Genomic DNA, 27,987 nt, shown 5'->3' with positions numbered 1-27,987 from the left:
CCATCCCAGGCCCCGCCCCCGAGGCCGCGAGGCTGTGCGTCCGGCTGTTGCGGATAAAGTTGTTTGACGCCAGGCGGGCGGGCGGCGGGTCACGTGAGCGGAAGATGGCGGCCCCGGCAGGCGGCGGGGGCTCCGCGGTGTCGGTGCTGGCCCCGAACGGGCGGCGCCACACGGTGAAGGTGACGCCGAGCACTGTGCTGCTGCAGGTGCGGCCGCGGGCGGGCGGCGGGCGAGCGGAAGGCGGAAACGCGGCGGCTGGGACGTGGCGCCGCCGCTCCTGCGGTTGCTCCGAGGGCTGCGGGGGCGGGGCCGGGAGGGAACCTTGGGGCGGGGCTTGCTGCGGCCAATGAACAGCCCTATGGCGCGGCGGGCCCGCCCTCTTCCGCGTCGGGCTCTGGCGCTTGGGGATGGGGGCTGGCTAGCCTCCTTGAGGGGATGCCTGGGGTCGCGGCCCCCGCTACCCCCATCCGAGCCCGCGGCGCTCTGAGCCCAACACCGAGGGTCCCGGCCCCATGTCTTCACTCTAGGGTCACCCTCCGGCTCGGTGCTCTGTGGCGGCGTGTGCTGAGTCATTTACTGCCCTTAACCCGGTAGCTGGCCCATGTCGAACCTGTTATGTTGGAAATGCTTGTTGGGCCCTGTTATGTAAGGGCCGGCGCGAAGACACGGTGGGAAAGGGGGCTGAGCCGATGAATGGCAACTCAGTGTGCAGAGCGTGATGAAAGAGGGGCTTCCGTCGAGTGGGGAACCCAGGACCTCCTTGAGCTGGCTCTCTTTGGAGTTTGAACATTATTGTCTAGGGGTGGAGGGGCGTCCCTGAGTGTGTAGGAAGATACCTGTGGTGGCCAGTTGTTGAGGGCCTGATGTGGAAGGTCCCGCAGAACTGAATTGACACAGCAGGCCCAGTGAGGAGAGAGTAAGCAGGATTTGCACGTGAGGTGTGTGGAGGTGCTGAATGGGTGGTCCACGACTTGTATTACAGGCTTTGTCCTTCGGAGCCAGCGGGCTCTGCAAGAGGTGGACTCTGTGCCCTCAGCTGCCTCAGTGGCACTTGCCTGCCCCCGCCTGGGGCGACCAGGCCTGACACAGTGGCTCACACCCTCATCTCACCTTTAGGTCCTGGAGGACACGTGCCGTCGGCAGGACTTCAACCCCAACGAGTACGACCTGAAGTGAGTTTGCTCTGGCCAGGCCACCGGCTCCAAATCCATAATCCACCTTTCACCCAGGGCCCTGCTGGGGCTTCAGCCCACGTGGGTTTATTCTCTCACTCCCTGGAGGCCAGAAGCCTCTGATGATGGGGTTGGTGGGGCTGCATCCCCTCCAGAGATCTGGGCGAGTACCCTGTCTTACTTCTTTCAGCTTTGGGGGACTCCAGGTGTTCCTGGGCTTGTGGTTGCTTCCCTCTTGTCTCTGCCTCCCTGATCCTTGTGTGTTTGTGTCTCTCCTCTTCTGTCTCTTATCAGGGCACTTGTCTCTGAATTTAGGGCCTAGCAGATAACCCAGGATGACCTCATCTCGAGATTCTTAATTTCATCTGCAAAGGCCCTGTCTCCAAATAAGTTTACATTCATGAGTTCTGGGGGTTTGGCTATGGATATATCTTTTTAGGGGCCATCATTCCAACCACGGCAGAGAGCTCTGGGCCTTTGGTTGTGTAAGTTCCTGGTGGGGCTCTGAGGGCAAGAAGAGGTGATCATGGAGAAATGGGAAGAAACCTGTAAACTGCAAGTAGCTTCTGGTGGCCTCAGGCCCTGGAGCTGTGTGCACCAGTCTTTGTGTGCAGGCATTTTTCCAAAGAGAGGGGTTTCACCAGATTCTGGAATCTAGGGCAGTGAAAGAGTCAAAACCCCACACGAGTGGGTGTGGGTTTCTGTCGCATATGGGGAGCTTCCTACCTTAGCAGCATATTCTTCGCAGTATGGCTGTCCTCACATCAGGGGTAGACAGGAGCCCGAGGTGTGGGAGACTGCTCTGCTAGACCTGGCTCGCGCTGCCTCTCACGTGGGGCTCTATAGAAAAGGTCTGAGCAGGCATGCCTCCGTGTCATCCCAGATCCCTGCCTCCTGCCCAGCCACGGAGAATCCCAGGGCCTGTACTGGGCCTTCCCCTGGCATCCTGTCACAGAGATATGTACTCTTTCTTTGCTCTCCCTGAACCTGCCTGAGATTTCCATGTGGTGCCTGGTTGGACTCTTACAACATGTATTGATTTTTCTCTTGTCTTCTTTGTATCCACTGGCTGTGTAATTTGTTTAAAAACTGCTGCTCCTGCCAAGGAAGGGAGCTTCTTGCCCACGTGCGTGTGTGTACTTCATGAGGCCCCTTCCCCTCATCTCTAGGGCTCCGAGCGCCTCCCTTCTCGAGTTTTCCGTAGCTCTGCTGTCCTGTCTTGCACTTAACGTTGAAGTTGTTGTGTGGCAATTTCTAAAGTGTTGAAGATGGGTATCAAAGTTCTTCTTTCCTAGGTGTTCCAGACGCCCTTTGCATGTTCAGAAAACCATTGTTTCCAAAGGCATCTTGGTATTCATACTGCTGGGTGACCACTTCTTGTGTATTCAAATCTCATGTTCTCTTGCCAGTGCTGTAGTTCTCCCTCTCCTCCTAAACTGTCATTAAAAATGGAGCTCACGGTCTGACTTCTGAGAGGCATAAATAAGTTCTCTTATTCACTCTTCTGGTGAATCATTCTGGCCCCTGTCTGTGTCATAAAATCACGGCCACACGGCAGTACTGTTTTCTGTTACGGGCAAGAGCTTTCCTCACTCCCAAGTGATCTGTAGGGTTAACAGTGGTGGTTCTCCTTTCCATAGCATTTGTGGGAGCAGAGAGGGTCAGGAGGAGTGGGCCCAGGGTCAGGCAGGCTCCACGGCCACCTGGCTAACACCTTCCCGGCCCTCACCCAGGTGAGACAGTGTCAAGGCCTCCAAGTCCCAAGCCCCTTTCTGTCCCTCCTCTTGTCAGGTGTGGGTATCTGACTCTCTTTCAGTCCACAAACGAGATGTGATCTGAGCTGGATATCAGGAGCTGTACAGTGTGGTCCTAGCACTGCCTTTGGGTGGCCTGGGCTCCCTGTAGGTACTTTACATCTGGGTTTCCTGTTTGTGAAGCAGGCTGATCACAACCCTGGCCATGCTTCCCAGGAGAGCTGGCTGCCAGTGGAGACCAGCAGGTGTCTCGGAGGTCGCTGGATTCTCTACCTGTCCTCTTGGCCGTGGGTATTTCCCTCCTGACTCACCAGTTCACTTTGCTCCCACCAGTTCCATCCAGGAACCATCCGTCTTTGGATCCAGGAGCTCTGTACATGAGGGTCAGAGGAGGCTGTGGGCCTACGCGGGCCTCTTCCTCATCTGTTGGAAGCTCTAAGTTGCCAGGTCCCCAGCTCTAAGACATGCAGGACGTGGACAGAGAGACAGTGCCGCTCCAGGGTTGGAAGACCTGGCTTTGTGAGCCAGGAATGGTAGTCTCAGCCCTTTATCGCCATATTCCAGCCACTGTGAGGGCCTAGCTCTCCATGGGGATTTTAGGTCAGGTCATTCCATTTGTGATTCTCTAAAACCTTTGCCTCTGTCACTGGTCTTTGGGGTTGTGGCCCTGCTTCCAAGGATAGCAGGAAGCAGGGGAGACGGGAGCAGGTCATTTTGGCCGGTGGCCTGCAGTACAGGCGAGTGGCCGCAGTGGCTGGAGTGCTGCAGCTCCGGGCAGTAGCAACAGGGCTTTGTTCCATTAGAACTTTTCTGTGCAGAGCAAGGTGCATGCCCTTCAGTCGTGCCCACGTGTGCTTTCATCTTCTGAGTTTGTAGTTGGACTGATCGCTGCTCCATGGTCTGAGGGAGCAGGCGCTTGCTTTGCCCCAGGGGTGACCTGTCTGTGTTCTCACTGTTCTTGCTCGAACTGTATCAGTGCTCAGTCTCTTTCCTTCAGAAGACCCGCTACTGGAGTCAGGGACCCACCCTGTCTTTGCAGGCTCTCAGGCCATCCCTCAGTTCTTGCAGCTTTGCTGCCCGGGACTGTGGAAGTGCTGGCCAGACATGGGCGTCTGCTCGTACCCTGCTCTTGGCAGTGCTGGGCTGTGTTCAGGTCAGGGGGCAGCCTGAGGCTTTGATCTGTTTTGCAGGTTTCAGAGGAATGTGCTTGACCTCTCTGTCCAGTGGCGATTCGCCAACCTGCCCAATAACGCCAAGTTGGAGATGGTGCCCATCTCCCGGAGCCGCGAGGGGCCCGAGAACATGGTAGGTAGCTCTCGGCGGCCGCACCTCTCAGCTCTTCCTTTCAGACCGCTGGGAATGAGCAGATGGGTGGGCTGTGGGGCTGTGCACGTGAGGCACTCGTCCCATCCTCAGTCAGGTGACAGCCACTTTTCTATTCCCCAAACTGATGATTGAAAATTAGACTTTTCATTATTTGTGCTGAAGTGTTTTGGGGTGGGGGCGGTTACTTGTGCTGTGTCCATGTCGGCATGCTGGCAGCATTCACCATAGAATGTCGCCAAGAATCTTAGAGCCGGCAGGACTCTCTGTGTGGCATCCAGTGCAGCCTCAGCTCTGGGATGAGGACAGGGTAAGGCGCAGGCTTCCTCTGACTGGGCGCAGCGAGAGCACAGCCTGAGTCTTCCGACCGCAGCTCACTGCTTTCTACCAAATCCGCAGCTTTTGCTTCCTAGGGATTTAGCAAATGGTAGTGGATTACTACGGACAGACGAGAATCATGATGATAGCTACCCTCTTGTGCTCAGGCAGGTCCTTTAAGAACGAAAGTACAAATCCTCCCAACACTGCAGGGAAGCAGTTTTCATCCCGGGTGAAAGACAAGGCTAGGGCCTCAGCGGTGTGAGTTCTCAGTCTAGAGCCCACCGGGAGTCAGGCGCCTGGGGCTGAGCCTGATAGATCTCTTTTTTCATTACAGTTGTGGTTCTCAGCCTTTGATGTGGAAGGAACACTGACTTCCCTAGGGGATTCCTTGGGCATGGCTGGAGACCCCCTCAGGCTTTCCCACAGACGGGTTTCTCTTTTGTCTTTTATTGGGATTTAATGTAAATAATGGCAACCCACTCCAGTACTTTCGCTTGGAGAGTCCCTTGGAAGAGGAGCCTGGTGGGTTACAGTCCATGGGGTCGCAGATCGGACCTGACTGAGCGACTGACACACGCAATGTAAATAAGCGTGCCCTGGAGAAGCCCCTTGGCCAGAAGGGCAGGAGTAGCCGGACCTAGAGAGTCACTGCCCGGTGACAATGGGCGGAGCAAGGTCCCTCACCTGGGGACGTTGAGCTTTAGTGTGTCTGTCACTTGACTGAGGGACCAGAGTATTTATCCCCCTTGTGGGTTATAGTAGACTTGTGTCTCTATTTTGGGAGATAATTGTTAAAAGCATCTCATAAAACAGTGTGCTCACTTATTTAAAAAAAATTCAGCAAACACAGTACCCTCCGCCTGTACCCTGAGGACCAGACCTGGGTGGGGTGCAGCTAGGACAGCGCTCCTCTTCCTGACCTGGCTCCGACGTCTCACCCTCAGGTGCGCATTGCTCTGCAGTTAGACGATGGCTCTAGGTTGCAAGACACTTTCTGCTCAGGCCAGTCGCTCTGGGAGCTTCTCTGCCACTTTGCCCAGATCAGGTAAGTGCTGATGAGCAGGTTCTCAGCCATGCCTTTCTCCGCCATGGGGATGTTGCCGTGGTCACTGGGGTTGATCCCGAGCCGCAAGCCGGAGCTGTGCTTCGGCCTCCACCAGCCGCTGCTGGTGCCGCCTTCGGGCTACATCAGTAGCTCATCTGTCTTTATTGGGTGTCCTGGTGTGATGGCTGGGCCTCGCCCTCCTGGAAGAGCTTGTGGGGGACCCAAGATACCCCCTCCAGTCTGGTGAACATTGAATAGAGAAGTAGGGTGCTGACAAATGCTGCAGCTATAAAACTCCCTTGTCATGAGAATGGGCTGTATTCAGAGAAAATACTGTAATGACAGTTGCCATGGGTCAGTTTCTATCTGGTGATTAATGGTTTAAACTGTTTCTGAAAGTGTCAAAATGGTAGTCTTTTAAGTTCTGATTTTTCTTTATGGGATGGAAGTCTTTGTCCGCTTTTAAAGGTCTCCAGCTACAGAATGGAAGGGACCGTGGAAGGATATAGTGGTTGCTGTGTGGCCTTGGGCAAGTTGTTTGCCGTCTCTGGGCCTCCCAAGGGTGATATGATGTTATGAGTTGATGTTTCTCAAGTGCCTAGAACTAGGTTTGTCTCTGTGGAAGAGGGGACTCTGGATGGGGTCCTCACGGTGACAGGTTGGGGAGGGTGAAAAGGGGAGGTGGTGGGGGGGCCACTTCAGGCACTGAAGGAGATGAGGTCCTAGATCCCTGCAGACTCCACACTGCTGATGCGGAAGGTGGTTCCCTGGGTAGGGTGGGGCTCCGCCCGCACTGTCCCGAGAATGGGGATAGATGAGCGTGAGAATTCTGGAGGTCCTAGTGTTGGGGGCACGGGTGGCTCCTCAGATCACCACCTGGTTACTGATAGCCAGCTGTACTGTGGCCAGAGCCCCAGTGTAATTGGGAGCTCAAAGCCAAGGTGCCCAGACGTTTGAGTGAGCCTGACATGACAGTCCAGTGTAAACAGGAAGGGACAGCAGCTGTCAGGACAGGCAAGAGCATTTGTTCCTTTTCTTGGAGGATGGAGAGGCTGTTGGAACTGGGGAGCTGGATGCCATTAAAAAGGAGGGTTCAGAAACAAGAACTCTCAGAAGCAGATCAGGAAGCTGCAGTAGAAGGTGCTGGGGTCAGCCGTAGCTGTGGATCAGATGGCAAGATCCCAGACACACATGCCAGTGTGCTGCATGTCTGGGAGTGCTGCTGGACTAGGGGTCTGCCATTCTGCTGAGGCACCTGAGGGTTAGCTGGTCTGGCTGATCTGTGGCCTGCCCGAGCGCATTCTTCCTGTGGTAGCAGATGCCTGAGGGCACGTGGGGCCACAGAGGCGTGGGAGCAGACCTTGGACCTGGGGTGCAGAATCGCTGCCCTGCCTCCTCCTTGGAGGAGCCAGAGAGCCAGCGGCCAGACACGAGCACGAGGCCAGAGGATGGGGAGTCTGGACAGGCCAGTCTGCCAGCTCCCGCTGCCTCAACTCTAGAAAGAAAACAGAGCACAGGAGGAAGCTGGTGGGAAGCGGTCCTAGAACCAAAGGGTATGCGTTTCCGAGTGACAGGCTGGCTGTGCCTGGCCGTGGGGCCCCATCTGGTGGCATCACTGTGACTCGTCAGGAGCTGGGGATACAGGGATGGTTCTGCACCCTTGGGGTGGCGGGCTCGAGCTTGGGCTCTCCGTGGTAGTACCAGGATGGTGGCCGCGCAGTGCCTTCAGAACACTGTAGGAAATGCATTTGTTCTAGAATTCTCTGTTTTGCTAGATAGTTCTGGGGATGAGGATGAAACAGAGCCATTTTTAGACACACAAGGTCACACACGCACCACATGCACTCTCTGAGCAAGCTGCCGACTGCTCCGCCCTGAGATCTGCTCTGGAGGCAGAATTGCTGGACCTGTAGATGGCACTTGCCGAGGCTTTGTCTCCAGAAGCGCAGATCTGGGCCTTCGCTTGGAAGCTGGCATTAGCTAACTGTGAAGCAGGGTTCAGATGTGGGAGGGTGGGTGGCGGCTTTGGCGCCAAAACCATGGCCAGATGCCCAGTGAATTGGTGCAGTCAGGCTGGGGCCACAAGAGGGCCCTGCTGCCGGAGTAGGGGGCGGCCGCCTGACAGGTCCAATGTGGTGAGGGAGCTCCAGCTGGCTCATAGCAGCTCCCTCACTGGCTGGGTGGGTGGGAGGCTCTGGGAATTCCAAGTCTCCATGTGCCCAAGAGTGGGACAAGCAGGAAGTTAGTTTTTCTCACTTGATGCTTTTGGGAAGTGGTAAGCGTCCCTGAGCGACTGGCGCCGTGCATGGCCGGGAGCTGCGGGTGTGAGCTCGGCATCCCGGGTCCACTGTGGGTCGGGCGGTGGGTCCTCTGCTTGGGGATCACGGTGGACAGTGGCCCGGCCCTGATGCCAGCATCTGGAGCAACAGACTGTCCACTGGATGTGCCATGTGGGCCACACGTGCGGGACAAGGAGGTAATTCAGAATTTTCTGGTAGCCACATCAAAGAAAAGTAAAAACAGGGGCAATTAATTTTAGGAATATAATTAACTTGACTCAGTATATCCAAAATATTATCCTCTGAACATGTAATCAACAGGAAAAAGGAGATATTTTACATTCTTTGTTGGTAGGAGGTCTTTGAAATTCGGCGTGTCTCACACTTGGAGCTGGCCTCCCTCTGGGCCGGCTGCCCTGTGTGTGCTCAGCACCCGTGTGGACTGGTAGCTCTTACGGACAGCACTGGCTCCATGTGGGCTGGCCCATCCCCCTCTCTACTTCCCATGCGTCTGTTGCAGGGAGGCTCCAGGCATGCCATGGAGGCTCGATTCTCCCCTGAAGCCGTTGCCCCTGGGCACCTGGCCTGATTTCATGGCTGAGCCTGCTGGTCCATCTCAGCCATGTTCACCCTGTGGATAGTAAGAGCAGGGATTTAGGGGTCCTTGGGAAAGACAGGCCGTCTGCCTGTTCTCTTGGGGTTGTATGGTCCCCAAAGCACTGCGGGCTGCAGAGAAGCGCTGCCTGTGAGGTTAGGGACCAGCCGTGGTCACGCAGAGCCCAGACCCAGGGCCTTGTGGGCAGTTAACACAAGGCATAGATGCTGGACTCTTCATTCCGTGGTCTCAGGCGGGCCTCCCTCCCCGCCCCCAGCCTTGTTTGGAAGGGCCAGAGGCCACTTTGCTCTTGAAACTTCCCGTTCTGTCTTCTCAGGGGGAGGAATCCCTGTGATTTGGCCAGTCCTCGTCCTTCTTGCTCCATCTGGCGCTAACCTCATCTCTTTATGGGCTGGGTTGCTGAGTGTGGTGGGTGTGAGTCACCTGGCCCCTCAGGACGTAGCCTCACCCACCCTTGGGCCTTCTGGTGGCCTCAGGGGCCCCTCTGAGCCTGCAGGCATGGCTCTGTTAGTTTGGGTTGATTTCTGTCAGTTTTGGTTCTTCTTGTCCAGGAGTGTTGTGGTGCCAGGCTTGTGTCAGAGGCACCTGAGTTTGTACCAGCCCCACTTGGTCAGGCCCAAACAGGTGACAAAAACAGAAGGGGCTCCAGATAAACTGCCTTGCCCCCCGTTCACAGCATCACTTCCCTGGGAGCCCTGCTGGGAGCCCACGTCTGTAGGGTGGCGCACTCTGTGGTGGGTGAAGGACAGCAGGGCCTTGGCCGACCCCCTGGCCCAGCCCCAGGAGCAGGTGTGCTGGCCTTAGTGAAGCAAGATCCTCCCCAGCACCCCGCATTGGGCCAGTGGCCCTGCCTGGGCTGGGGGAGCTGAGGGCAGTTCCAGGGGCACAGGGGTCCCCGGGAGGGCCCTGCCAAGTTCCCTCTGAGAATGAGGATCTTCAGCGAGGCCTGTGGCAGGGAGTGCCGGTTTCGGCTCGCCAATGAACTGGAACCTCCTGGTCCGCTGTCCTCGGCTGGACACGAGAAGTCTGCTAATTGGCCAGGAGAGTCTGGAAGCGATTGCAGCTGCCACTCCCCTCAGCGTGTTTTGGGGCCTCCTCTCCGATCCCACATGCGGGAACCCGATCCCTCTGGAGGAGCCGACATCAAAGCCGGGCTGCTGTTTGATGTCCAGAGGCCTCTGAGGACAGCAGGCAGGCCGGCCGGCCGGCCTTCCCGGGTGCTGCGTGCTCTTGTCCCTGTCTGTGATTTGCGGTTCCTGGGCTGCCCTCAGGTACCGCGGGCGAGGATTTTGGAGGGAGGACGTGTGGCCGGAGCCCCCAGGAGCAGAGCGGGCTCCGCTGTCTTGCAATGGGCAGTCAGCCAGCTTTCTGAGCCCGGGCAGCTGCCGTCTCTGTTGCCGTTGAAAGGAGCAGGACCCCCGTGTCTCCCCCTCCTTCTTCCTTTCTGGGCCTGGGATCTTGTTTGCTGGAGTATCTTCCCTCGCTCCTCTGTTTTGGCATCTGGATGAAGAGCTTGTGGGCCTGGCAAGGGCTGACTCTCTGGCACTTTGGGGTCTTGTGTTTTCTTGAGGCCTGGCCCTGTAAAACGCGAAAGCAGACAAGAGAGATGGGAGAAAACATGCTGAAGCCGCCCAGAGGACATGGGTCCTCTGTCCCGGGTCTGGGGTGGCCCAGGCAGTGTTCCAGTGTCCATACGTTTACCAGCTCAGCACCTGTGTAATCCCGTCCCAGCCACTTCTGTGTTTGAGCCCTGGGGCCCGGCTGGGGCTGAGCTGCATGGCCTAAGGGGGCTTCAGGTCTCCTGCCTGCTGCACATCACCCTTCCTGGAGGAGAGGGACAGGCCTGGGGCACTGCTGGGGTCTGGGATGGGCCTTTATTTGGGGGCTAGTTCTATGGTTATGTGTTAGGAAAGGCAGAGATGAAGAAATGAACTTGAGTTGGTTGTCACAGGCCTGCCACCAGCAATTTAACCATCCAAAGCCAGGGCTTGGCCACTGTGTGCTTAAAACCTCGATGGCCGTCGAGGTACAGGCCGGTGCAAGTGGTGTGGACTGTCCTGAGAGTGTGTGCCCGACTGTGCACCTACATGCCCTCCACCCTCCAGCGTGCCCAGCTATGCTTCCCTAGGGCCCTCCCCTCCCATCTCGGGGTCTGCTTTACAGGGGAGGGGCATTGGTGGCCGGGCCTGTTGTCCGCCTCCCTGTTAGTCCCGGGGTTGCTCTACTGTCTCCTTGGAGTCCGTGTGATAGATCCGTGCCAAGTGATTCTGGTGTTTCTGGTGGCAGCAACCCGCTCAGGGGACAGGTTCAGATAAAAGCTCAGATCACAGTCCCCCAGGACTTGTCATCACCGACCGTGGGGACAGTTGCCAGAGACGTGAGGCACATCTGAGAGGTGACTGGTGCTGCCTGGCCCCTGTTCCGTGTCCTCTGTTTGCTCTGAGCCCCGAGGCCAGGGGTGGGTGGGAGACTGCCAGGCTGATGGCCAGCTGTGGGGTGGCCAGGGTGGGCGGGTCCCCATGGCGCTGGTCAGGGTGCCGTCCTGAGGGCAGCAGTGTCCCTGGGCAGGGGCTGCCTTTGATGCTTTCTTCACTCTCCTCACAGGGAGTGTCTGGAGCGGCCGTGTGAGGCCAGCCCGGTCTGCGTGTACATGAGGGATGAGGTAGGTGAGCTGCGGACCCGCCCACCTGGCCTGCACCCCGCCGCCCACTCCTAGCTGCCACACAGGCCCAGCCCCACTTTCCAATCTGGAAAATTCACTCTCTCAGACCTGCTTTCAAAGCAGCAACGGGCAGACTTGGGCCCTGAAAGCATGATGTGTTTCATGGAAAAAAGGCAGGACGCCGGCTCCGCTGGAACCGACCGCGGGCCGCCCGGGCTGCTCCCAAACCTCCCTCAGAGCCCTGTTTGTTTTCTCAGCTTCTCTCAAAGCCCAAGAGTCACAAAAGTGGTTTCATTTTAATAAATATTTGCTTTGCTCCATGTTTTGATCTTTTTCAAAACTGAGTGTGGCGTGGTGCAGGCTTGGCCTGGCACCGAGGCCCTGCCTGTCCCCGCCCGCCCGTGACGGGGGACCCTCCTGGCGCTCAGTGCCCTGGCTCACAGGGGCTTTTTGTTTCAACCCTGGCCAAGTGCCCTTTCCTGGCCCAGGGTGGCCACTGTCCCCGAGGGGCCCCTGGTATGGATGGGCCACACCCAACTATTTTTCCCAGCTTGAGGTTCCTGACCCAGGGCTCAGCAGGGTGAGGGTTCCAGGGCTATGAGTGGGAGGGACCTGAGGGGAGACATCTTCTCCTGCAGGAGAGAGACCACTGGGCCTTGGGCACCTGGGCCCAGATCGAGGCCATCGTGGTCAGTCCCGGCCCTCAGGGGGTTCATCAGCTGGCCAGATGTGGCTAACCCAGGCCTGAGCCCTGCCCACCCAGACCTCGGATGGGGTGGGGTTGGGGAGACAGACATGGATGAGCAGACAAATGCTCAGGTATAGATTGGGGTGCAGGGGCTGGACCCAGGCCTTCTGGGTGCTGGGGCTGGCAGGGCGACCCCACAGTGCTGTGACATAGTGCCCAGGCTCAGGGAGGCAGCATGTGGTGGGCTCAGCGGATGGGGAGCTGCATCAGCACGGGGTCAGCAGGATGTCCTGTCCCCGTCACAGGTGACCGGCAGAGCCGCCTTGCAGAGCACCACGCTGCAGTCGCTGGGCCTTACTGGGGGCAGTGCGATCATCAGGTGGGGTGTGTTTTTGAGTGTGGTTTAGAAAACGGGGGTCTCACAGGAAAGGCATCAGGAAACATGGGGATGCCCAGACCCTTGCTGGTGGCTTCTCCTGCCCACAGCCTGGGGGCTGGGCACCCTAGGGTGCAGCGTCAGGTGGGGGGATCTGCCCTTGGCAGGGTTGGCATGGTGACCCCATGCACATTCCTTGCCCTGGGAGGTGAGGTGGGTTGGGAAGGGCTGTGGGGTGCTTTTGGGGCACTGGGTTCAGTTTGGTAGTCATCAGAGGCTAGGGGGCGGCACCATGAGACCCAGGGCTCCACGTGTGGAGTTTCACTTGCTTTCTGGGCCTCTCCACTCAGGTTTTCCATGAAGCGATGTGACCCTGCCAGCAAACAGGAGCCTGGGGCCTCCTGGAGCAAAAGCCCAGGAAGCCCGACCCCCTCCGTGTCGGCTGACCAGGCAGCCAGCAGCCCTCTGCTCCCGCTGAATTCGGCGGGGCTCAGCCAGGGCGATGTGAGCCGTCAGGATGAGGCAGTGAGCCCGGGTGCCAGCCACGTGGATGGCCTAGGCCCGAAACCAGCAGATGCTCAGGCGAAGCAGATCTTGAAGGAGCCCCCACCTGCCCCTTTTGTTCCTTTCTCTGGTGGGGGACAGCGACTGGGGGGCTCCTCCGGGTCTGCCAGGCCTCTGATGTCATCTTCAGCCAAACTGCCAAAGTCCTTCTCCAGCCCTGCAGGCCCCTCCAAGCCGAAGAAGTCGAGGCCTGGCCAAGAGCCCCAGCCAGAGCCGGAGCCGGTAAGGGGTGAGCTGGGCTGGGCACTGGAGTCTTTTTTCCTGACAGCACCTGACCTCGTGGCTGGTCAGCCTAGGGTACAGCAGGGTCACTTGGGTACGTTTTCATCTTCTCAGGGAAGTGATGTTTTGGCTTTGTTTTGCTTGAAATTAACTTTCTTGAGGCACCACTTCAGATGTACTGTAGATGGGTTTTGACAAACCTGTGTGTCCCCGTGGCCACGTCACAGTCAACAGAGCCATCCTTTCTAGAGCCTCAGAGCTGGTACCTCGCCTTCTGCTGGGCTGGTGGGTTTGACCGGCACTGATGTGAAGGTGGTTTGGCCTTGATTGTGCCATGCCACCTTTACTCCTGAGCCAGGCGTTCCCCAGCTCACCCGTTGTGTCCCATTGCTGGCCAGAAGAGGGTGAAGTTGCTCACTCTTCACAAATGTTGTGGCCTTTTGGTCGGGCCTTGGACATCTCTTCTGGACATTTGTGGAAAGTTCCTGGTGGCCACCTGAGCCGCGGCTGGGAGGAAGGTGCATGGCCCTCTCTGAGCTCGGATGGAAGGGCGCAGGCTCTGGGTTGCCTCTGTGACGCCATTTTCCTGTCTGATCAACTCTGTTGAGGTATTGGGTTGGCCCAAAAGCTCATTCAGGTTTTTCTGTAAGATACTATGGAAAAACCAGAACGAACTTTTTGGTCAACCCAGTACAGCTTACTGCATAGACATCTGCCATCAGGGCAGCGTGGGGCTTTTGTAGATGTTGAGGCTGTCTGTGGGCACCTTTGAGCTATCGTGAGTCTCACACCCTCCCCTGCAGTGAGGCCCGCTCCCATCTTTTGCTCTGACCATACACAGACATGCACAGTGGCCGGAACCCTGCATCTTGGATCATGCTGAGCAAGGGGACCCCCAGGTGGCCAGCACCTCTGCAGAAGTGAGGCATGTGGCCAGTGTCTGCCTCCCCGCTGTCTGATGGTGCCAGCCCCCAAGGCCATCTCTGGTCTTCTGTAGGTCAGGCCAGCCCTGCCCTGGTCAGTTGCAGTCTTGGCAGAGCTCCTAAGAGGGAGGACAGGCATGACTTCTGTTGGATCAGGTGCTTGAGCTGGGTGCCGATGCAGGACTTTCCCCTCGGAGTGCCTCTGGGACTTTGTCCAGGAGGGCTTTCATGAGTCACAGGGCAAAGCCCCCATGGGCTTGTATTCCTCTTTGTGACTGTTCCCTCAGCAGTGCTCACAGACCCTGTTTTCAGGAATGGCATGTTGTAGATTTCTCAGTGTCTTGGGTTCCTGGGCACCAAGGAATGTCTTGCCCTGGGACTGTCTTGGGCACCCTGCCTCCTGGGCTTGGCCCCTAAGGAGGCTCTGTGCATTCATCCAGAGTCCAGCTTAGGCCTCTGGCTTGTGGCTGGAGAGGGTCTTTCCTAATGGAGACCTTATGGTGGCGCCAGCCTGGGTTGGCAGCCTGGGCGGCAGATGCTCACCTCTGGAGCCCTTGAGGTTGCACAGGTGCCTGTGGGCATTGTCTGAGACACTGCTGCACCTTCGGAGTGGGGCCCCCAGGTTCTCCACCCTCCTCTCCCCTTCCTTCCAGCCAGAGTGACTCCATGTGCCCACCCTCCACTCAGGATCCACTTGAGGTTTTATGTGATGAGAAGGATGCCGCTGCCAGAAGAAACTGCTCTTTACAAATCACCCTTGCAGGTGATGGAGAGCCATTGCAGGATTCCCTGCCTGGACTGGGAGCTTCTGGAGTGAGGGTGGTGAGGCTCCACCTGGGTGGTGGGATGTTCACCTGCTTTCCTGGTTCCAGCAGTTTCTCAGTGTCACTTGGAGTCTGCAAATAATGTCAGTTTTATCTTTTTCTTTGGGTTTTTCTTTTTTTTTTTTTTTTTTTTTTTGCTTGTTGTATAGCAGTGATTGGGTTTCTGGTGTCTGTTGAATAGCAAATTTAGTGAGCATTCTTATCTTGACCTTGATCTTACAGGGAGTAATCTTAGTTTATCTGTGAAGGATGCTGAAGACAGTGAAAAGTCTCTTTATCAAATCAAGGGTTTTTATTTCTAATTCTCTGAGAATTTTTCTTTATCGTCAGCGTGGTTATTTTATAAACTGCTTTTCCTGAATTGAGGTAACTCCACACCTTATGTCTCCTTGAGTTCATTTGCATGCTGTGGTTTTGGGTAGATTTCTCTGCTCAAGCCATCCTTGCACTCCAGGGCACAGTTTCAGTGATGTGTTTAGCTGGGCTGTTAGTTGCAGTTGCACTGATGTGTTAGTGCTGGAGCCTGCCTGCACCCTGTCTCTTCTAGAGCCCCCTTCCTGGCTTTCTGGCCCCCAAACTCAGGGACCCCTCCCCCAAAGGGCAGGCCTGAAGGGAGTCAGGACCCCAGCCCTGGTTCACCCCAACCACAAGGCTCTGCATTCAACCACTGATTCTGGGCCCAGGTGATGAGACTGGGGGCTTCATACTACTATTTAATGCAGCCCAAACATCAGTGTAGAAGCCAGTGGGGTCCCTGAAAGGGACTCTTGCTCCAGGTCACACACCAGAGGAGAGTGGAAAAGTAGGGGCACCTGTGCCTGTGTGTTGTGGGAACGTGGGGCAGCTTGGCCATGAAACAGAGCCTGAGTCCCTGCAGAGGAACAGGCATCGGAAGTCTCCTCCTGCTGAAACGGATGGTGGTGGGAGGGGGGTGTTGGAGGTGGGGTGGGGACTGAGCCAGTCCCAAGCCCCATGAATGGCCATCCTAGGGAGTTAGTGATGGTACCCTGGCCTTTCAGGGACCCCACTGGTTTCTACACTAATGTTTGGGCTGCATTAAATAGTAGTATGAAGCCCCCAGTCTCATCACCTGGGCCCAGAATCAGTGGTTGAATGCAGAGCCTTGTGGTTGGGGTGAACCAGGGCTGGGGTCCTGACTCCCTTCAGGCCTGCCCTTTGGGGGAGGGGTCCCTGAGTTTGGGGGCCAGAAAGCTAGAACTGGGGCTGGCTGTCTCCTCCTCCCAACCTAAAGCCTGTGGCTCTCTGCATCTTTTGGGAACCCGCTGACACCCATGTCTGTGTGGGGAGTGGCTTGGGCTGGTGCCGGCCTGGTAGTGGTTGCTGTCAGGCGCAGGTTCCCAGTGCATCCCCGAGTGCTGACCCCAGGGGCCCCAGGAAGGAGGGGTCCTGGGGAGGGTCCGCCTGGCCGCCAGCAGTGCGTGTCTTTGATCTGGGAGCCCCAGCAGCTGGTTGATTGTGGAGCATCCCCCGCCCGCCCGCCTGCCTCGCGCCTCCTGTCACACTGACAGCCGCGCACCCGGAGGCCTGGCTGGCCACATGGTGTCTGCTTTGTGTCCCCTCGAGTCCTGGGGGAGGGGAGAAGGGAACAAAACAGAACTTTTGGGGGAACTTCAAAGGTACATTTTAGTAATCAAGAAGAGTTTCCAAGTTTCCCATTAATGTTTTGCCTGTGTGTGGTTTTGGATTTGAATGAAGAGTCAGAAGAGACAGGATGAAATACAGGCAGGTCCTCGGCTGAGGCCCAGGATGGTTTACAGACCCGGGCGGCTCCTGCCTTTGATGTCAGAACATTAATTATTAGAAGGTAGTTTTACTGGCCGTCAGAACCGGGTGCGGGGAGAGGTTGGGGCTGCCCGGCGGCCCCTGGCCTGTCCTTTGAAGTCCTTCCGCTGGCCCAGGAGGCTGCCCCGCAGCTCTTTGTGCTGCTGGGCCGTGCTCCCAGCAGGCATCCCCCCACGCAGCTGGCACAGGGGTTCGTGATCAAAGGCCCCGACCCCCTAGGCAGGGCTGGCTGGCCGCCGTCTCCCTGCCTGCCCCCCACCCTCTGGGGGGTGGTCTCTTCCCTTGGAGACGTGGCCCCGTGGACTTGCTCCGCACCTCGCACCCACACCTTGGGGCAGGCATCAGCTTCATCTCTGGCTGTCCCCGGTTACTGGAAGGTTTAGAACACGCCGGACTGGGGGGACCCTGGCCAGGACCTGGGGGCTGGGGTGGACTGGGAGCAGCGCCTCTTGCTGGCTTGCCGCCCTCCTTCTCTTGGTCTGGGGTGTCTGTCCATGACAGCCCCCCAAGAGCACAGCTCACTGTCCCCTGTGTGTGAACCCAGGGTGGGTATGAGCTGTCCCTGACCTGCTGGTGACTGGATACCCGCGGGCGCCAGCCTTGGCCTTAATTGGGATGTCCTCTGAGGGTTTTTGGCAGATAGGTCAGCCGCTTAGAAGGCCCCAGCTGAGTCTCAAGGCGGTTTCTGAAGCCTGGTGACCGGCAGGTGCCCTCCAGCTGTCCCTGTGCTCTGTCAGCCATGACTGGACTCAGGGGAGAGACAGATGCCCAGCCTGCGGAGCCATGATGGAGAACAGGCGGGCAGGGCACCCCGGCCACTGGCACATCTTTTGGTACCCAGAGCCGCCCACAGGGCCAGGAGGCCTGGTTGGCGGGCCCCCATCCTGATTGGGCCCCGGGGCTCCCTGTGTGGGATTGCGCCTGGCCCTGGTCCACTGTGTGCGTTCACTCCCGGGCCTGCTGGCCTGGAACACGCGTCTTCCCCTGTGGATGAGGAGAGCCACCCCACGCCCCGCGTCTGCTCATTTCAGTCCTCGGGGGTTTGTGCACTGTGTGCACAGAGATGCTGGCTTCAAACTGCCCGTGTCGCTGTTGCAGCCCAGCGTTTCTCTTTTAAGATCCGCTCTGGTTTTTCCTGCTCGGAAGGCAGGCAGAGTCAGGTGTGGACCTCAGCCCCGGGCTGGGGCAGACCTGGCTTCTGCCTGTGTCATGACAGGCCCGGCGGGTGCGGGGCTCAGGTTGAGTGTGACCTTGCCGGTCAGGCCTGGCCTCGCGTTGGCTCGGCGCACGCTCCGGAGGGCGGCCGGCTCAGAGTGACGGAGGCTTGGCCCACGTCCCTCCCGCGTAGTGATTCATTTCAGCTCCAAGCCTCAAGGGGAAACGCTTCACATTCCCTGTTACCAAAAAGCATTGTCAGAGGACAGTCTGGGCAAGAAGGAGGCGGGAGGGACACAAGAGCCCTCACAGGGAAGCTGGAAAATCTGGGGTTGAGGTCACCTCCAAATAGTTTCTGCATTTTTTCTCCCTGTGTCATCACGTCCTGGAAAATTACCGTCAAGAAAATGAAACCTCAGCGGGCAGTGAGGCCGCTTCTGACACGAAGGGACCCTCGTGTGCCCAAGTGGGTCCTCAGCCACTTGTGCGGCGGCCACTGGAGCATGTCCACCAGCTGTCGGGGGATGCCATGGGCCCAGATCTTGGCCCGGTGCCCTGTCCCCTCCAGGCCCAGCCCCTGGCTGTGCCTGTGACCTCGCTGACCTGGAGTGCTGCTGACAGTGGGCGGTGCCCTCACTTCCTCCCCTCGGGTCTCCCTCGAAGGGCCTGTCCCCTGGTGGCGGCGGTTCTTTCTAAAGGTGCTGGTGGCTGTCTACAGCTGGTGGCTGGTTCCCAAGTCCCCATGACCAAGTGGCCCAGGTGTCAGTCCACTGTCTGTCCAGCCTCAGGCCATTGCTCGGGGCCTCCTCTGAACATCAGCCGCAGAGGGTGCTCCTGTCATCCCACCTCCGGAGGGTCTCGTCCCTCCCCAGGTGCCGTCTGTCCCCCTTGCCAGTTTCATCCAGTTCGCAGACACCCTGACTCATCCACTCTTCGCATCTACTTTCCTCCTTTCTGGTTTTCTGGGTGCTGTCTTGTCTGTAATAACTTTGGTGGAGGCTGCGACAAGGGAATCTTTGCCAGGGTCGCGTGTTTGCAGGAAATGAGGGACCCCAGCGGGGTGTTTCACCAGCAGGGTTGGGTCCCTTAAGGCCCTACCCTTGGAGCCTGCAGACACCCGCTGTGCCTCCCCTCAGGACAGTGCCTGTTTGCTCGTCTGCCACGGGCAGTCGTATAGACCCCCCACCTCGCAACTCCGTGGACTCAGGCCCCGGGCCCTGGCTGCTGCCTCATCATTCTGTTCATCTTCTCGCTGACAGATGCCCACAGCGTGGAGGCCATCAGGGGAGACCGGCTCCTCTGGCATTCCGGGGGTTAAGGGGTGGGGGAGTCAGAGCCAGTCGCTGCCCTGAATACTGACAGCCTTCAGGAGCTGGACTCTGAGCCAGTGATGGAAAACTTGAAGTTTTGCCAGGATGACCCAGGCCTGGTGACATTGTGTTCTTGGTGGAGACGCATCCTCCAAGCAGCTCCCGCAGGCTCTTGAAGAGTAGACCTGGAGTTCTGGGCTGTGAAGACAAGCTGTCAGGTGTGCTGAGGAGGTTCCAAGCCTGCCACCCCACAGCGGGGGTTTCATCTTGGAGCCCCATCCCAGAATCGGGGGCTCTGGCCCTCGACCAGCACGCAGGAACCCAGTCTCCGTGGTGAGCGCGCCAAGGCCCCTGGCAGTGGCCATTGTGGACCTTTCTTTTTCCTCCCCTGATGGTGTCTCATCCTAGACTTCTAGTCTCTATCCAAAAACATCTCCATAAATCCATCTAGGATGAGAGCTGTGTGCGTAATAACTGCCCATGACCAAGGAATGGCGGGTGAAGGAACAGCAAATGAGGGCCAGATTGCCGGCAGAGCATCCGAAGTGAGCGGGGCCAAGGCTTGGCCTCCCCTGGTGCCGTGTCTGCCGCACTTCCTCCCACGTGGAGCTGTCAGGCCCTCTTCCCTTTCCTGGTATCTCTCCTCTTTGCAGTGGAAATAGCTCCACTGCACAGGCTGTGTGGAGGTGTTTGAGGCCCCCTGGCTTCTCCCTTGGTCACTTGGTAGGACAGGGTGATGCGTCCTACCAACCAGCCATGGAAATCCACCTTCTCGTGGGACAGGGCCCTCCTGGGGCTGGATCAAGGCAGCAGCTCTGGGACTTGGGTGGTCTGGGCTCTGATGGGCGGCATCAGACCCCTGGCTCCTCTTCCCAGGAGCAGGGAGTTTCCCCAAGGTGCAGACGACGCGGGCGAGTCAGAGTCATCTCGAGGTGGCTCTCCCTGGCCCTCTGGCTCCCACGTGGGACCCTGGTTCCAGGCTGCTGTTGGACAGACAGACGGGCTTCTGGAGCAGAGCTGAGGCATGTGTGGGAAGAGGGGCATGAATTGAGGGTAGATCCAACACAGAGAGATTTCTGTCAGTTTACGGTCTGACTGAAGGTCAGTGGCCCCTGAGCAGCATGAAGCCAAAGGCTGATGTCGCCCACGTCCTTGTTCAGGAAGTTGTGGAAGTTGTGGGAGGGCTGCGGTCCTCCAGGTCACCCCTGGGCTGTGCGCTGGAAGCGCCCAGGACGAAGAGGCCAGAGCGGCCCCACGCTCTCGGGGTCGGTCTTCACCAGTGTGTCCCCCGGAGATCAGGGGCACTTCTGGATGGTCAGGCTCAGCTCCAGGCCACAGACCGTAAGTCACCTGATGGCTGGATTCTCAGGGTAACTCACTCGTGTGCCCACACAGGGCCCTCTGAGGGCGGGACTGGGGCAGGGTTGCCTATGGGCTCTCTGCTCACGCGCCCAGGGGCCTGGCACTTGTGGACACTGCGGTGCCCAGCTCAGGCACATCCATGTCTGCCCTCACCCTCCCCCAGGAGCCCGGGCGAGTGCTCGGCCCTTCTGGAATGCAGGCGCCGTGGCTGTGGGGGGCAGCCTGGCGCCTGGCATCTTGTTATAAAAAGCTTGGCGTGGACTGCCTGTGGGCTGCAGGAGGGTTGTGGCTTTGAGGGGGCAACCCCCAGGGGCCTCGGTCAGCCACCTACCGACCCCACTGCCCGGGCCTCAGCCAGTCTTTCCTAACCACCCTGCCACCAATGCCCTGAGATCAGAGGGCCTTCCTGGCGAGAGCCCACTGCCCTTTGTTACGAGGCGTGACTCAGCTGTGCGCTCAGGAATGGCAGAGACCTGCTGGCCTGGGCAGTCAGGGCCTCGGGGGTGGCTGGGGGAACAGCCCTGGGCCACCTGGCAGGTGCACTGGCCAGCTCCAGGATGGTGAGTCTGACTTTCAGAGCCAGCAGGGCTGGGGTCGGGCCAGAGTACAGGAAGGGATGAGCCCGGCGCTGGGTGTCGAAGGCAGAGGGTGGGATTCCTGTGCAAGGCTGGGGCGTGGAGGAGAGGGCAGGCAGGAGCAGGAGGCGAGAGAGGCCTCACCCCAGACGTTTGTGGACGGTCCGTGAAAGGGAGGGCAGGACCTGGCGTGGGCCCCACAGGATACTTCCGTCTGGCCGGGCTCCGTAGGCAGCCTCAGCATCGTGAAGGTATCTTCCCCCGTCGTCAGTTGGGCCACACCCGGAGGCACCACAAGCAGAGTGAGCCCTGCCTTGTAATTTCTGTCGCCGTTGGCTGCCAATTAGGAGAGAGGCTGTCCCTTCCTGTGTCCCCACGATGGGCAGAGGGCGGGGCTGACTGCTCCCCCAGGGAGGGGAGGTGGGGTCAGTCTAGCTATGGGGCCAGCAGCTGGCAGGTTTTTGCCAAACCTCTAATTTAGGGGCTGTTACTTGTCCTGCCCCTCCCATGGAATCCCTGACGTGGCCCTGACCAGGGTACTGTTCCCCAGTTTTGTTCCCCACTTTGGGAGACTGATAGCAGGTGGCTTCCTGGGGCTCTTGGGGAGCCCCCGTGAAGACAGGATGAGAACAGAGATGCTGCTCATTCACTGTCCAAGTCCCCCCAATAGTCAGGGTGCCGTCTGACCTGGCTGCGCTGAGATCCTCGGGCCCTGTGCCCTGTTGGTGAGGGTCTCGGCATTGTCATTGCTGAGTGGATGGGCCTGGGGGGAGGGGCCCTGGTCCTGGAGAGGCGTGGGCGCCCCACGCCCCACCCTGGAGCCTGGCCACGGGCTGACAGGTGGGGCTGGCAGCACAGGGTCAGCTGGGGTCTGCATGGCCAGCCCAGCCCCTCGGGGTGGGGAGCCTGGGCCCCTCGCGGGCCCTGCATAAGCTGAGCTCTCTGCCTGCTCAGCCGGTGGACCGAGACCCCGTGGTGTGCCACCCGGACCTGGAGGTGCTGCTGCAGGCCTGGCCTGCGGAGCTGCCTGACGAGTTCTTTGAGGTGACCGTGGACGACGTCAGAAGACGCTTGGCCCAACTCAAGAGTGAGCGGTGGGTGTGCCCTGGTTCCTTCTGATACACCCATGCGCTCAGCAGCACCTCGGAGGGTGGGGGGCCCAGGCAGAGCATGCTTAGTCCTGTCTGGGCCTGTGAGGGGGAGCAGCTCACAGAGCCTGAGGGAGAAGCCGAGTCCAGCTGGTGTGGGCCTCCGCTCTGGCTGGGGAGACCTGGGACCTTCACTACTGCCCGCCCCCTCCCCAGGAAGCGCCTAGAAGAAGCGCCCTTGGTGACCAAGGCCTTCAGGGAGGCTCAGATGAAAGAGAAGCTGCAGCGCTACCCTAAGGTACCCCGGGGGCGGGGTTGGGGGTGGTGCGGTCTCCGCACGGCTCTGCGCTGGGGCCTCCTGTGGTTCTCGCAGCCCACAGGCCACTGGCCATGGTCTCCTGTACTTCAGCCCAGGCCGGCAGGGCTGCGGTTTGTTAATGAACCAGTCAGCCCCGTTTTAAGATGAAAAATGTCACTGTGTTTTCACAAGTGCACGTGGGTACTTGTCTGGTCCTCGCGTCCAGCGCATGGCCAGGAGTTTCAGGGGGCAGCCAAGGTGAGGGGGTGCCAACCCAGTGTGGGGGAGGCCTGGCCACTGTGGGCCCAGGGATATGGCTCCCTGGGTTGGGCTCCAGCTGTCTTGCTGACAACCCGGCTTGTCCTGGCCTAGGTGGTCCTGAGGGTCCTGTTTCCTGACCGCTACATCCTGCAGGGCTTCTTCCGCCCCAGCGAGACCGGTAAGCAGCCCCGTCTGGGCGGCCAGGAGGGCGGGAGGCCCCGCAAGCCCCTCCAGGCTCTTTCCATCTGGGCTCTGGGGCAGGCAGTGGGCACAGGGCTGGGGCCGGCTCTTCGCCAGAGGCCTGACAGAGCAGCTGGGCAGTGCCTCCGGGACTGGGCGCCCTTCATGCACCCACCTGTTCTGGTATTGGTGGGACAGAGGGGCACACAGAGAAGATGGGCTCGCCTACACCCAGTACCGGGGTCTCTGGCCTGGGACCGCAGCTCACCTAGGAGAAAGACAGCCATGCCACCAGTTTTGAGTGGGGTCCTCCGTGACCTGGGGGGAATGGTCTGCACAGAGGTTGGACCTGGCTTGTCCCATTGCAGGGGGGGTGGCCCTGGAGTGGGGTGCCTGCTTACCCACCCTTCCTCCTGCAGTGGGGGACTTGCGGGACTTCGTGAGGAGCCACCTGGGCAACCCCGAGCTGCCGTTCTACCTGTGTGAGTGCTTCCTTGGGACCTCCTTTCAGCCGCCCCGGTCCCTCTCAGTCGGGGCTTGAAGTAGCTTTTCCCACAGAAGCAGCAGCGGGGACTGGTGGGTCTTGTGCTGGGGCCTGAGCATGAGTCGGGGAAGGAGGGTGACCATTGCTCTGCTCAGTACTCCTGTGCCCTCTACTGCCCACCTGCCCTGGGCGAGGTGGGGGCTGGGGGAGGGGGTGTCAGGGAGAGCTGCTGGCCACCTCTGGAGCACATCTGGGGGGTTGAGGGGTCAGGTGTTCCCCTGCGGTGAGTCTGCCCCCGGCCCTCTCCCCAGCTTCTGGCTGTTTTTGCAACAGCCGAGAGACGGACAGGGAGATGTGAGCTGAGGGGGCTGCTTCAGAAATCCTCCGGCTCACTCAAGCCTGTTCTAGGAGCGGGGTCGGGGGTGTAGGGGCAAGCATGGGCAAAAGGTGGGGGTGGTGATGGGGGGAGGGGAGGGGCAGGGCACTTCCTGGTGCAGACAACCACCTCTCCGCAGTCATCGCTCCTCCAAAAACCATCCTGGACGACCACACGCTGACCCTCTTTCAGGTACCGTCTGGGGCCAGCCTGGGAGGGACAGTTGCCAGGGAGGGCGGGTGAGGCCACAGTTAGAAGTATGATAAGGCCTTGTTGAGGGTTGAACTTGTACCAGAGCACCTCTGAAGGCAGTTTTGGGGCTTTCCAGTCTCTCGTGCCTCCTGCTTCAGTGGGGATGGGCTTGTTCAGCTGGCTGCTGCCGGCTTGAGCCAGGACTGCCCCTGGATCTGGGTGAGAAGGGGCTGGCACGTGGGGCTGCTCGGGGACCCCCGAAGGACCAAGGGTCAGAGGCCTCAGTTCAGGTGGCCAGCCGCCCAGGAGGCCCCTGGGGTGCCAGCTGCCAGGCAAGTTTGGCTGCAGACTGGAGGGGCTGCTGCCAGGCCTGCTGCCTTGCCCCTTTCTGTCCCCTGGATCCCATGGCCTCCACTGGGAATGCCGTGGCGGGCCCTCCCTGGGCACTGGGGGCCCCCAGAGCTCCCAGGGTGAGGAGTGTGGATCCGGTGCCCTGCTGGGCTGCAGTCCAGAGCCAGGAGGAATGTCCTGTCCCTTCACCCCAGGAGAGCAGCCCGGGGCCTCCCCAGCCCTCTGGCCTAATGGTTTCCTCTTAAAGTCTCTTCAGATATTTTAATTAGTAACAGAGGCTGGCCTTTGTTAAATGGCCAGCAGGCCCTGCAGAGGTCTGAGTTGGGGCAAGGGGATCTGCTTGCTGCCTGGGGCTGCCACCATCTTGGGGGAATGGGGCCAGACCAGCAGAGAGTCTAGAAGCCTCCCAAGGAAAGGAGTCGAGGTTGGTGGGAACAGGGTGCTTCCCCACATTCCCACTCCCCCTTCTCAGCCCCCTTCTGCAGCTCCCCCCCCCCTGCCCCCGGGAGCCCCAGAGGCACAGGGCCTCCTCCTATCCCCACCCGCCCTGCCTCCCTCCCTCCCTCCCTCCCTCTCTCTTTGGCCAGCCTGTTGATAAACATTGAATTTGGAAGATGCTTTGGGATGGAGAGAGGCCAGCGTCCAGGCACCCCCCTCCAATTAGGAACCCTGGGGTGCTGCCTGTCCGCCCACGCGGCCTGATTCCTGGTGACACTCTGCCCCCTGCTACTAGCAGCCGTCTCCTTTCATCCATCAGCTCGCCCTGGAGCCGTGGGGCCTCCTCTTGGGGTGGCGCCCCTGCCCGCCCGCGATCAGAGAGCTGGCAGGGCTCAGGGAAGGAAGCCTTCCTCCCTCCCGTGGGTGAGCGGGCGCGGAAGCTGCCGGCTTTCATGTCCCTGGCAGGCCCCGTGCTGGCTGCCGGCTGCCCTGGAGGCTGCCTGGGGGCCAGTCCTGCGCCCCAGGAAGTGACAGCTCAGGGTGGGTGTTGGGGTTGGAAGCCTAGCTGCCTGTTTTGGTCACGGGGCCAGGAGAGTGACTGTTGGGCAAGACGGGTGAGGTTGAGGATGGGCGGTTGCCAAGGATGCCATCCATGGACACAGAGGTCCCCAACAGCCCCCGTCATACCTGCTTCCTGGGTCCGAGCCCCCTTTGTGCTGGTGCAGCCCCGAGCCTCAGGGACCTCCCTTTGCTCCTGTCTCAGCTCCCCTCACGGCCTCCCCCAGAGCCCCAGCATCAAGCCCCACCCCTTGGTGATGCCCTGAGAGGGCCCTGAAGACTACCACGATCTGTGAACTTTGTCAGCCTGACCAGAGGGGTGCGCCTCCCTCCTGGAGTCATGGTGGTCTTCTGTGCTTTCTACTCACCCCTTTTTCCAGTGGGGTCGTCCCCTGGGACACAAGCTGGCAGGTGGGGGGCTTCCAGCAGGTGCAGAGGGCAAGCAGGGAGACCAGGTTCCAGAAGAGCTGCCTTGAGGGGCCCAGAGGGGCCCTTTAAGGCTTTAAGCTCTGCAGCCCCTATACGGCCCCACTGGGACGATCCTACCAGTGCCTAGTGGGTTGGCCACCTGAGAAAGGTTGAGGCACTGTCCTACCTGTTTCCAGCCCCTCCAAATTCCGGTGCCTCCAGGGCCGGGGGCAGCCCCCAAACACCATCCAGGCCATCCCTCCACAGCAGGCTGGGATCCCAGGCCTCAGAGTGGGGTTTCAGAGCGTTCATGGCCCTTTTCTGTCCCTCTGCTTTGCCTGCAATCCCAGCATTCCAGGTCTTTGAAGCTTCCTTCTATTAATAGTCCCCACCCAATTCCAAGAGCTCAGAGCTGAGAGGACACGCTCAGCTGGCAGCTGCGGCCCTTCCGCCAAGGGCTGAGGACACGGCTGTGGGTGGTGGCCTTGCTTCTCCTCAGGCCAGCTCTGGGGGTTGCAGCCACTCCTGCCTCGGACGCAGAGGTGGGAGTGGAAGCAGGTGATGATGCTGGGGGGCTCTGGGATCCTCTCCTACAGCCCTGATTTCTGCACCATAGTCTGGCCTCCTGCCTGGGAGGCCTCCAGGGACGTTTCAGGGGCCGTGTGATGCGTCCTGTGCAGGTGGGGCCAGTCCTTGAGGGGAAATCTTGTGCCACCACCCCCACGGACAGGGTGCCAGGAAGAATGTGGGGACCCCCTACCCTGCAGGAGGGGCTTCACACTGGCTAGCACTGGCTTTTCCTCATAAGGTGACCCAGTGCCAAGTCAGGGAACCCTTATGTGAGCTTTCAGGTCAAGGCAGTAGGCCTGGGGGCACCTCTGGGCCCAGGCTCCCAAAGCAGCTTGGCTCCAAGAGGCCCCCTGCCCACTTCCCCATGCCTGGGCCCCCCTGGAGAGCCCTGCACATGGCGCACCCGCCTCCCATCCAGCTGCTCCCAGTGGACCGGGCTCACCTGTCAGCCCCTGCAGGGTCCCCCCTCCATTCTTGGGCAGCAGACGTCGGGGGGGCTGGTGGGGGCACAGCGGGCTGCGCCTGTGTTGGCGGCCACCTTGTGCCCCCATGCCCCCATCCCCATCCATGCACTTCTGTTCATCCGCATCTCCTCTGACCTCTCGACGTCTCCTGTAGTCTCTGGTGAGGGTGGGGGTGGCCACAGCCTTCAGAATATTAAGCGTTGACCCTGGGACCTGGGCAGGAAGGGGAGGCAGTTAAAAATGCCAGAGCACGCACACCATAGGAGCTTCCTGTTCAGTTGGTGCTTGGGGCTGGGCCCTGGCAGGACCCTGTAGTTTGATGCCCTGGCCTGGCTCACACTGGGGTTGGTGCCAGAGAAGGAACAGGTGAAGCTGGGCAGCGGGCGGTGTGATGGGAGGGGCCTGGTGGGGCTGTAGGCCTCCTCAGTGGAGCCCTGGGCCTAAGAGATGTGGTGCCCGTGAGGCCAGCACGGAAGCGGGCTGCAGCCCTCCCTGCTCCTCCCTGCCATCCTGTGCCTCACAGTGCCCACTTGGTCCCTGAGCTCCTCTCCGCCCTCCCTGCAGGCGAACCTCTTCCCCGCTGCCCTTGTGCACTTTGGACCTGAGGAGCCAACAGGTGGGTAGGGTCCCTCTCTGCCCACCAGTGCCGACCAGCCCTGGGCCCCACTTCCAGTTCTTGAGATGCCCCAGAGCAGAGGACTTCGGGTCTGGGAGGGAGACCTGTTGCCCCGATACCCCCATACCCTACTGCTCCCCAGGGTTGGGCCATACTCCCTCCCAGAGCAAAGCAGCGGTAGGCAGGTGGGGTCCCGTCTGTGGCCTGAGGGTGCACCGGGCCTCCTGCAGGCAGCTACCTGGAGCCCAGGCTGCTGGAACACACCGTCTCCCCGTCTGCAGCCGACGTGCTCGTGGCCAGGTGCGTCTTCGCGAGGGCGGGGGGCCACTGGTGCAGCGCCGCCTCCGGCACCTCGGCCCTCACGCCCTCTTTTCAGGTGCATGTCCAGGGCGGTGGGAAGCCCGCCCCCACCGCCAGCCCCTGACCCTGCACCCCTTGACTTGGAGCCAGCTGCTGAGGAAGGGGCAGTGGGGCCCCCTGAGCCCAGCCGGGGGACAACGCAGCCTGTGAGGAGGGATCTGGGCAAAGTGCCCAAGTGGTTGAAGCTGCCAGGTACCCTGGGGGCGTGGCCGGGCAGGGAGGGGCTACGGGCAGGGGCCCGGGGCCCCGAGGTCACCCTGTGTTTGCCTTGCAGCCGGGAAGAGGTGAGAGCCGCCAGAGGTGCCCACTCTGCCAGCCACAGGACCCCTGCCCACCCTGAGCGGGAATAAAGACGCGAGCCTCTCTTGA

General features: G+C 59.7%; 1 protein-coding gene across 4 annotated transcripts; it reads left to right on the top strand.

Annotated features, from left to right (window-relative positions):
• Nucleotides 1-23: 23 nt before the first annotated feature.
• ASPSCR1 (ASPSCR1 tether for SLC2A4, UBX domain containing) lies at nucleotides 24-27,987 on the top strand. 4 transcript variants are annotated; one of them, XM_070390160.1, is made up of 16 exons: nucleotides 26-206; nucleotides 1,117-1,172; nucleotides 4,117-4,231; nucleotides 5,515-5,615; nucleotides 11,115-11,172; nucleotides 12,166-12,239; nucleotides 12,587-13,022; nucleotides 21,929-22,068; nucleotides 22,279-22,360; nucleotides 22,733-22,799; nucleotides 23,221-23,283; nucleotides 23,801-23,853; nucleotides 27,207-27,258; nucleotides 27,489-27,558; nucleotides 27,635-27,810; nucleotides 27,893-27,987. In XM_070390160.1, the coding sequence occupies exons 1-16, from the start codon at nucleotides 105-107 to the stop codon at nucleotides 27,904-27,906; spliced, it is 1,659 nt and encodes a 552-aa protein (XP_070246261.1). In that variant the 5' UTR covers nucleotides 26-104; the 3' UTR covers nucleotides 27,907-27,987. The 4 variants fall into 4 exon arrangements, with proteins under 4 accessions (XP_070246262.1, XP_070246261.1, XP_014336814.1 ...); XM_014481328.2 differs by lacking the exon at nucleotides 26-206 and adding an exon at nucleotides 376-590; XM_070390162.1 differs by lacking the exon at nucleotides 26-206 and adding an exon at nucleotides 676-938.

This window comes from Bos mutus, chromosome 19, assembly GCF_027580195.1.
Source record: "Bos mutus isolate GX-2022 chromosome 19, NWIPB_WYAK_1.1, whole genome shotgun sequence".
In the NCBI taxonomy this organism is placed as follows: Eukaryota; Metazoa; Chordata; class Mammalia; order Artiodactyla; family Bovidae; genus Bos; species Bos mutus.
Note: the sequence above shows the minus strand (reverse complement) of the source record. Positions and strands in the feature narration are given on the sequence as shown.

What these genes read in the sequence shown, in the direction of transcription:
- ASPSCR1 (XM_070390160.1), top strand. Translation starts at nt 105, where the DNA reads ATGGCGGCCCCGGCAGGCGGCGGGGGCTCCGCGGTGTCGGTGCTGGCC. An exon ending in CGAGCACTGTGCTGCTGCAG is followed by an intron (nt 207 to 1,116) that starts GTGCGGCCGCGG and finishes TCTCACCTTTAG; the next exon opens with GTCCTGGAGGACACGTGCCG. An exon ending in GCCGACGTGCTCGTGGCCAG is followed by an intron (nt 27,559 to 27,634) that starts GTGCGTCTTCGC and finishes CCCTCTTTTCAG; the next exon opens with GTGCATGTCCAGGGCGGTGG.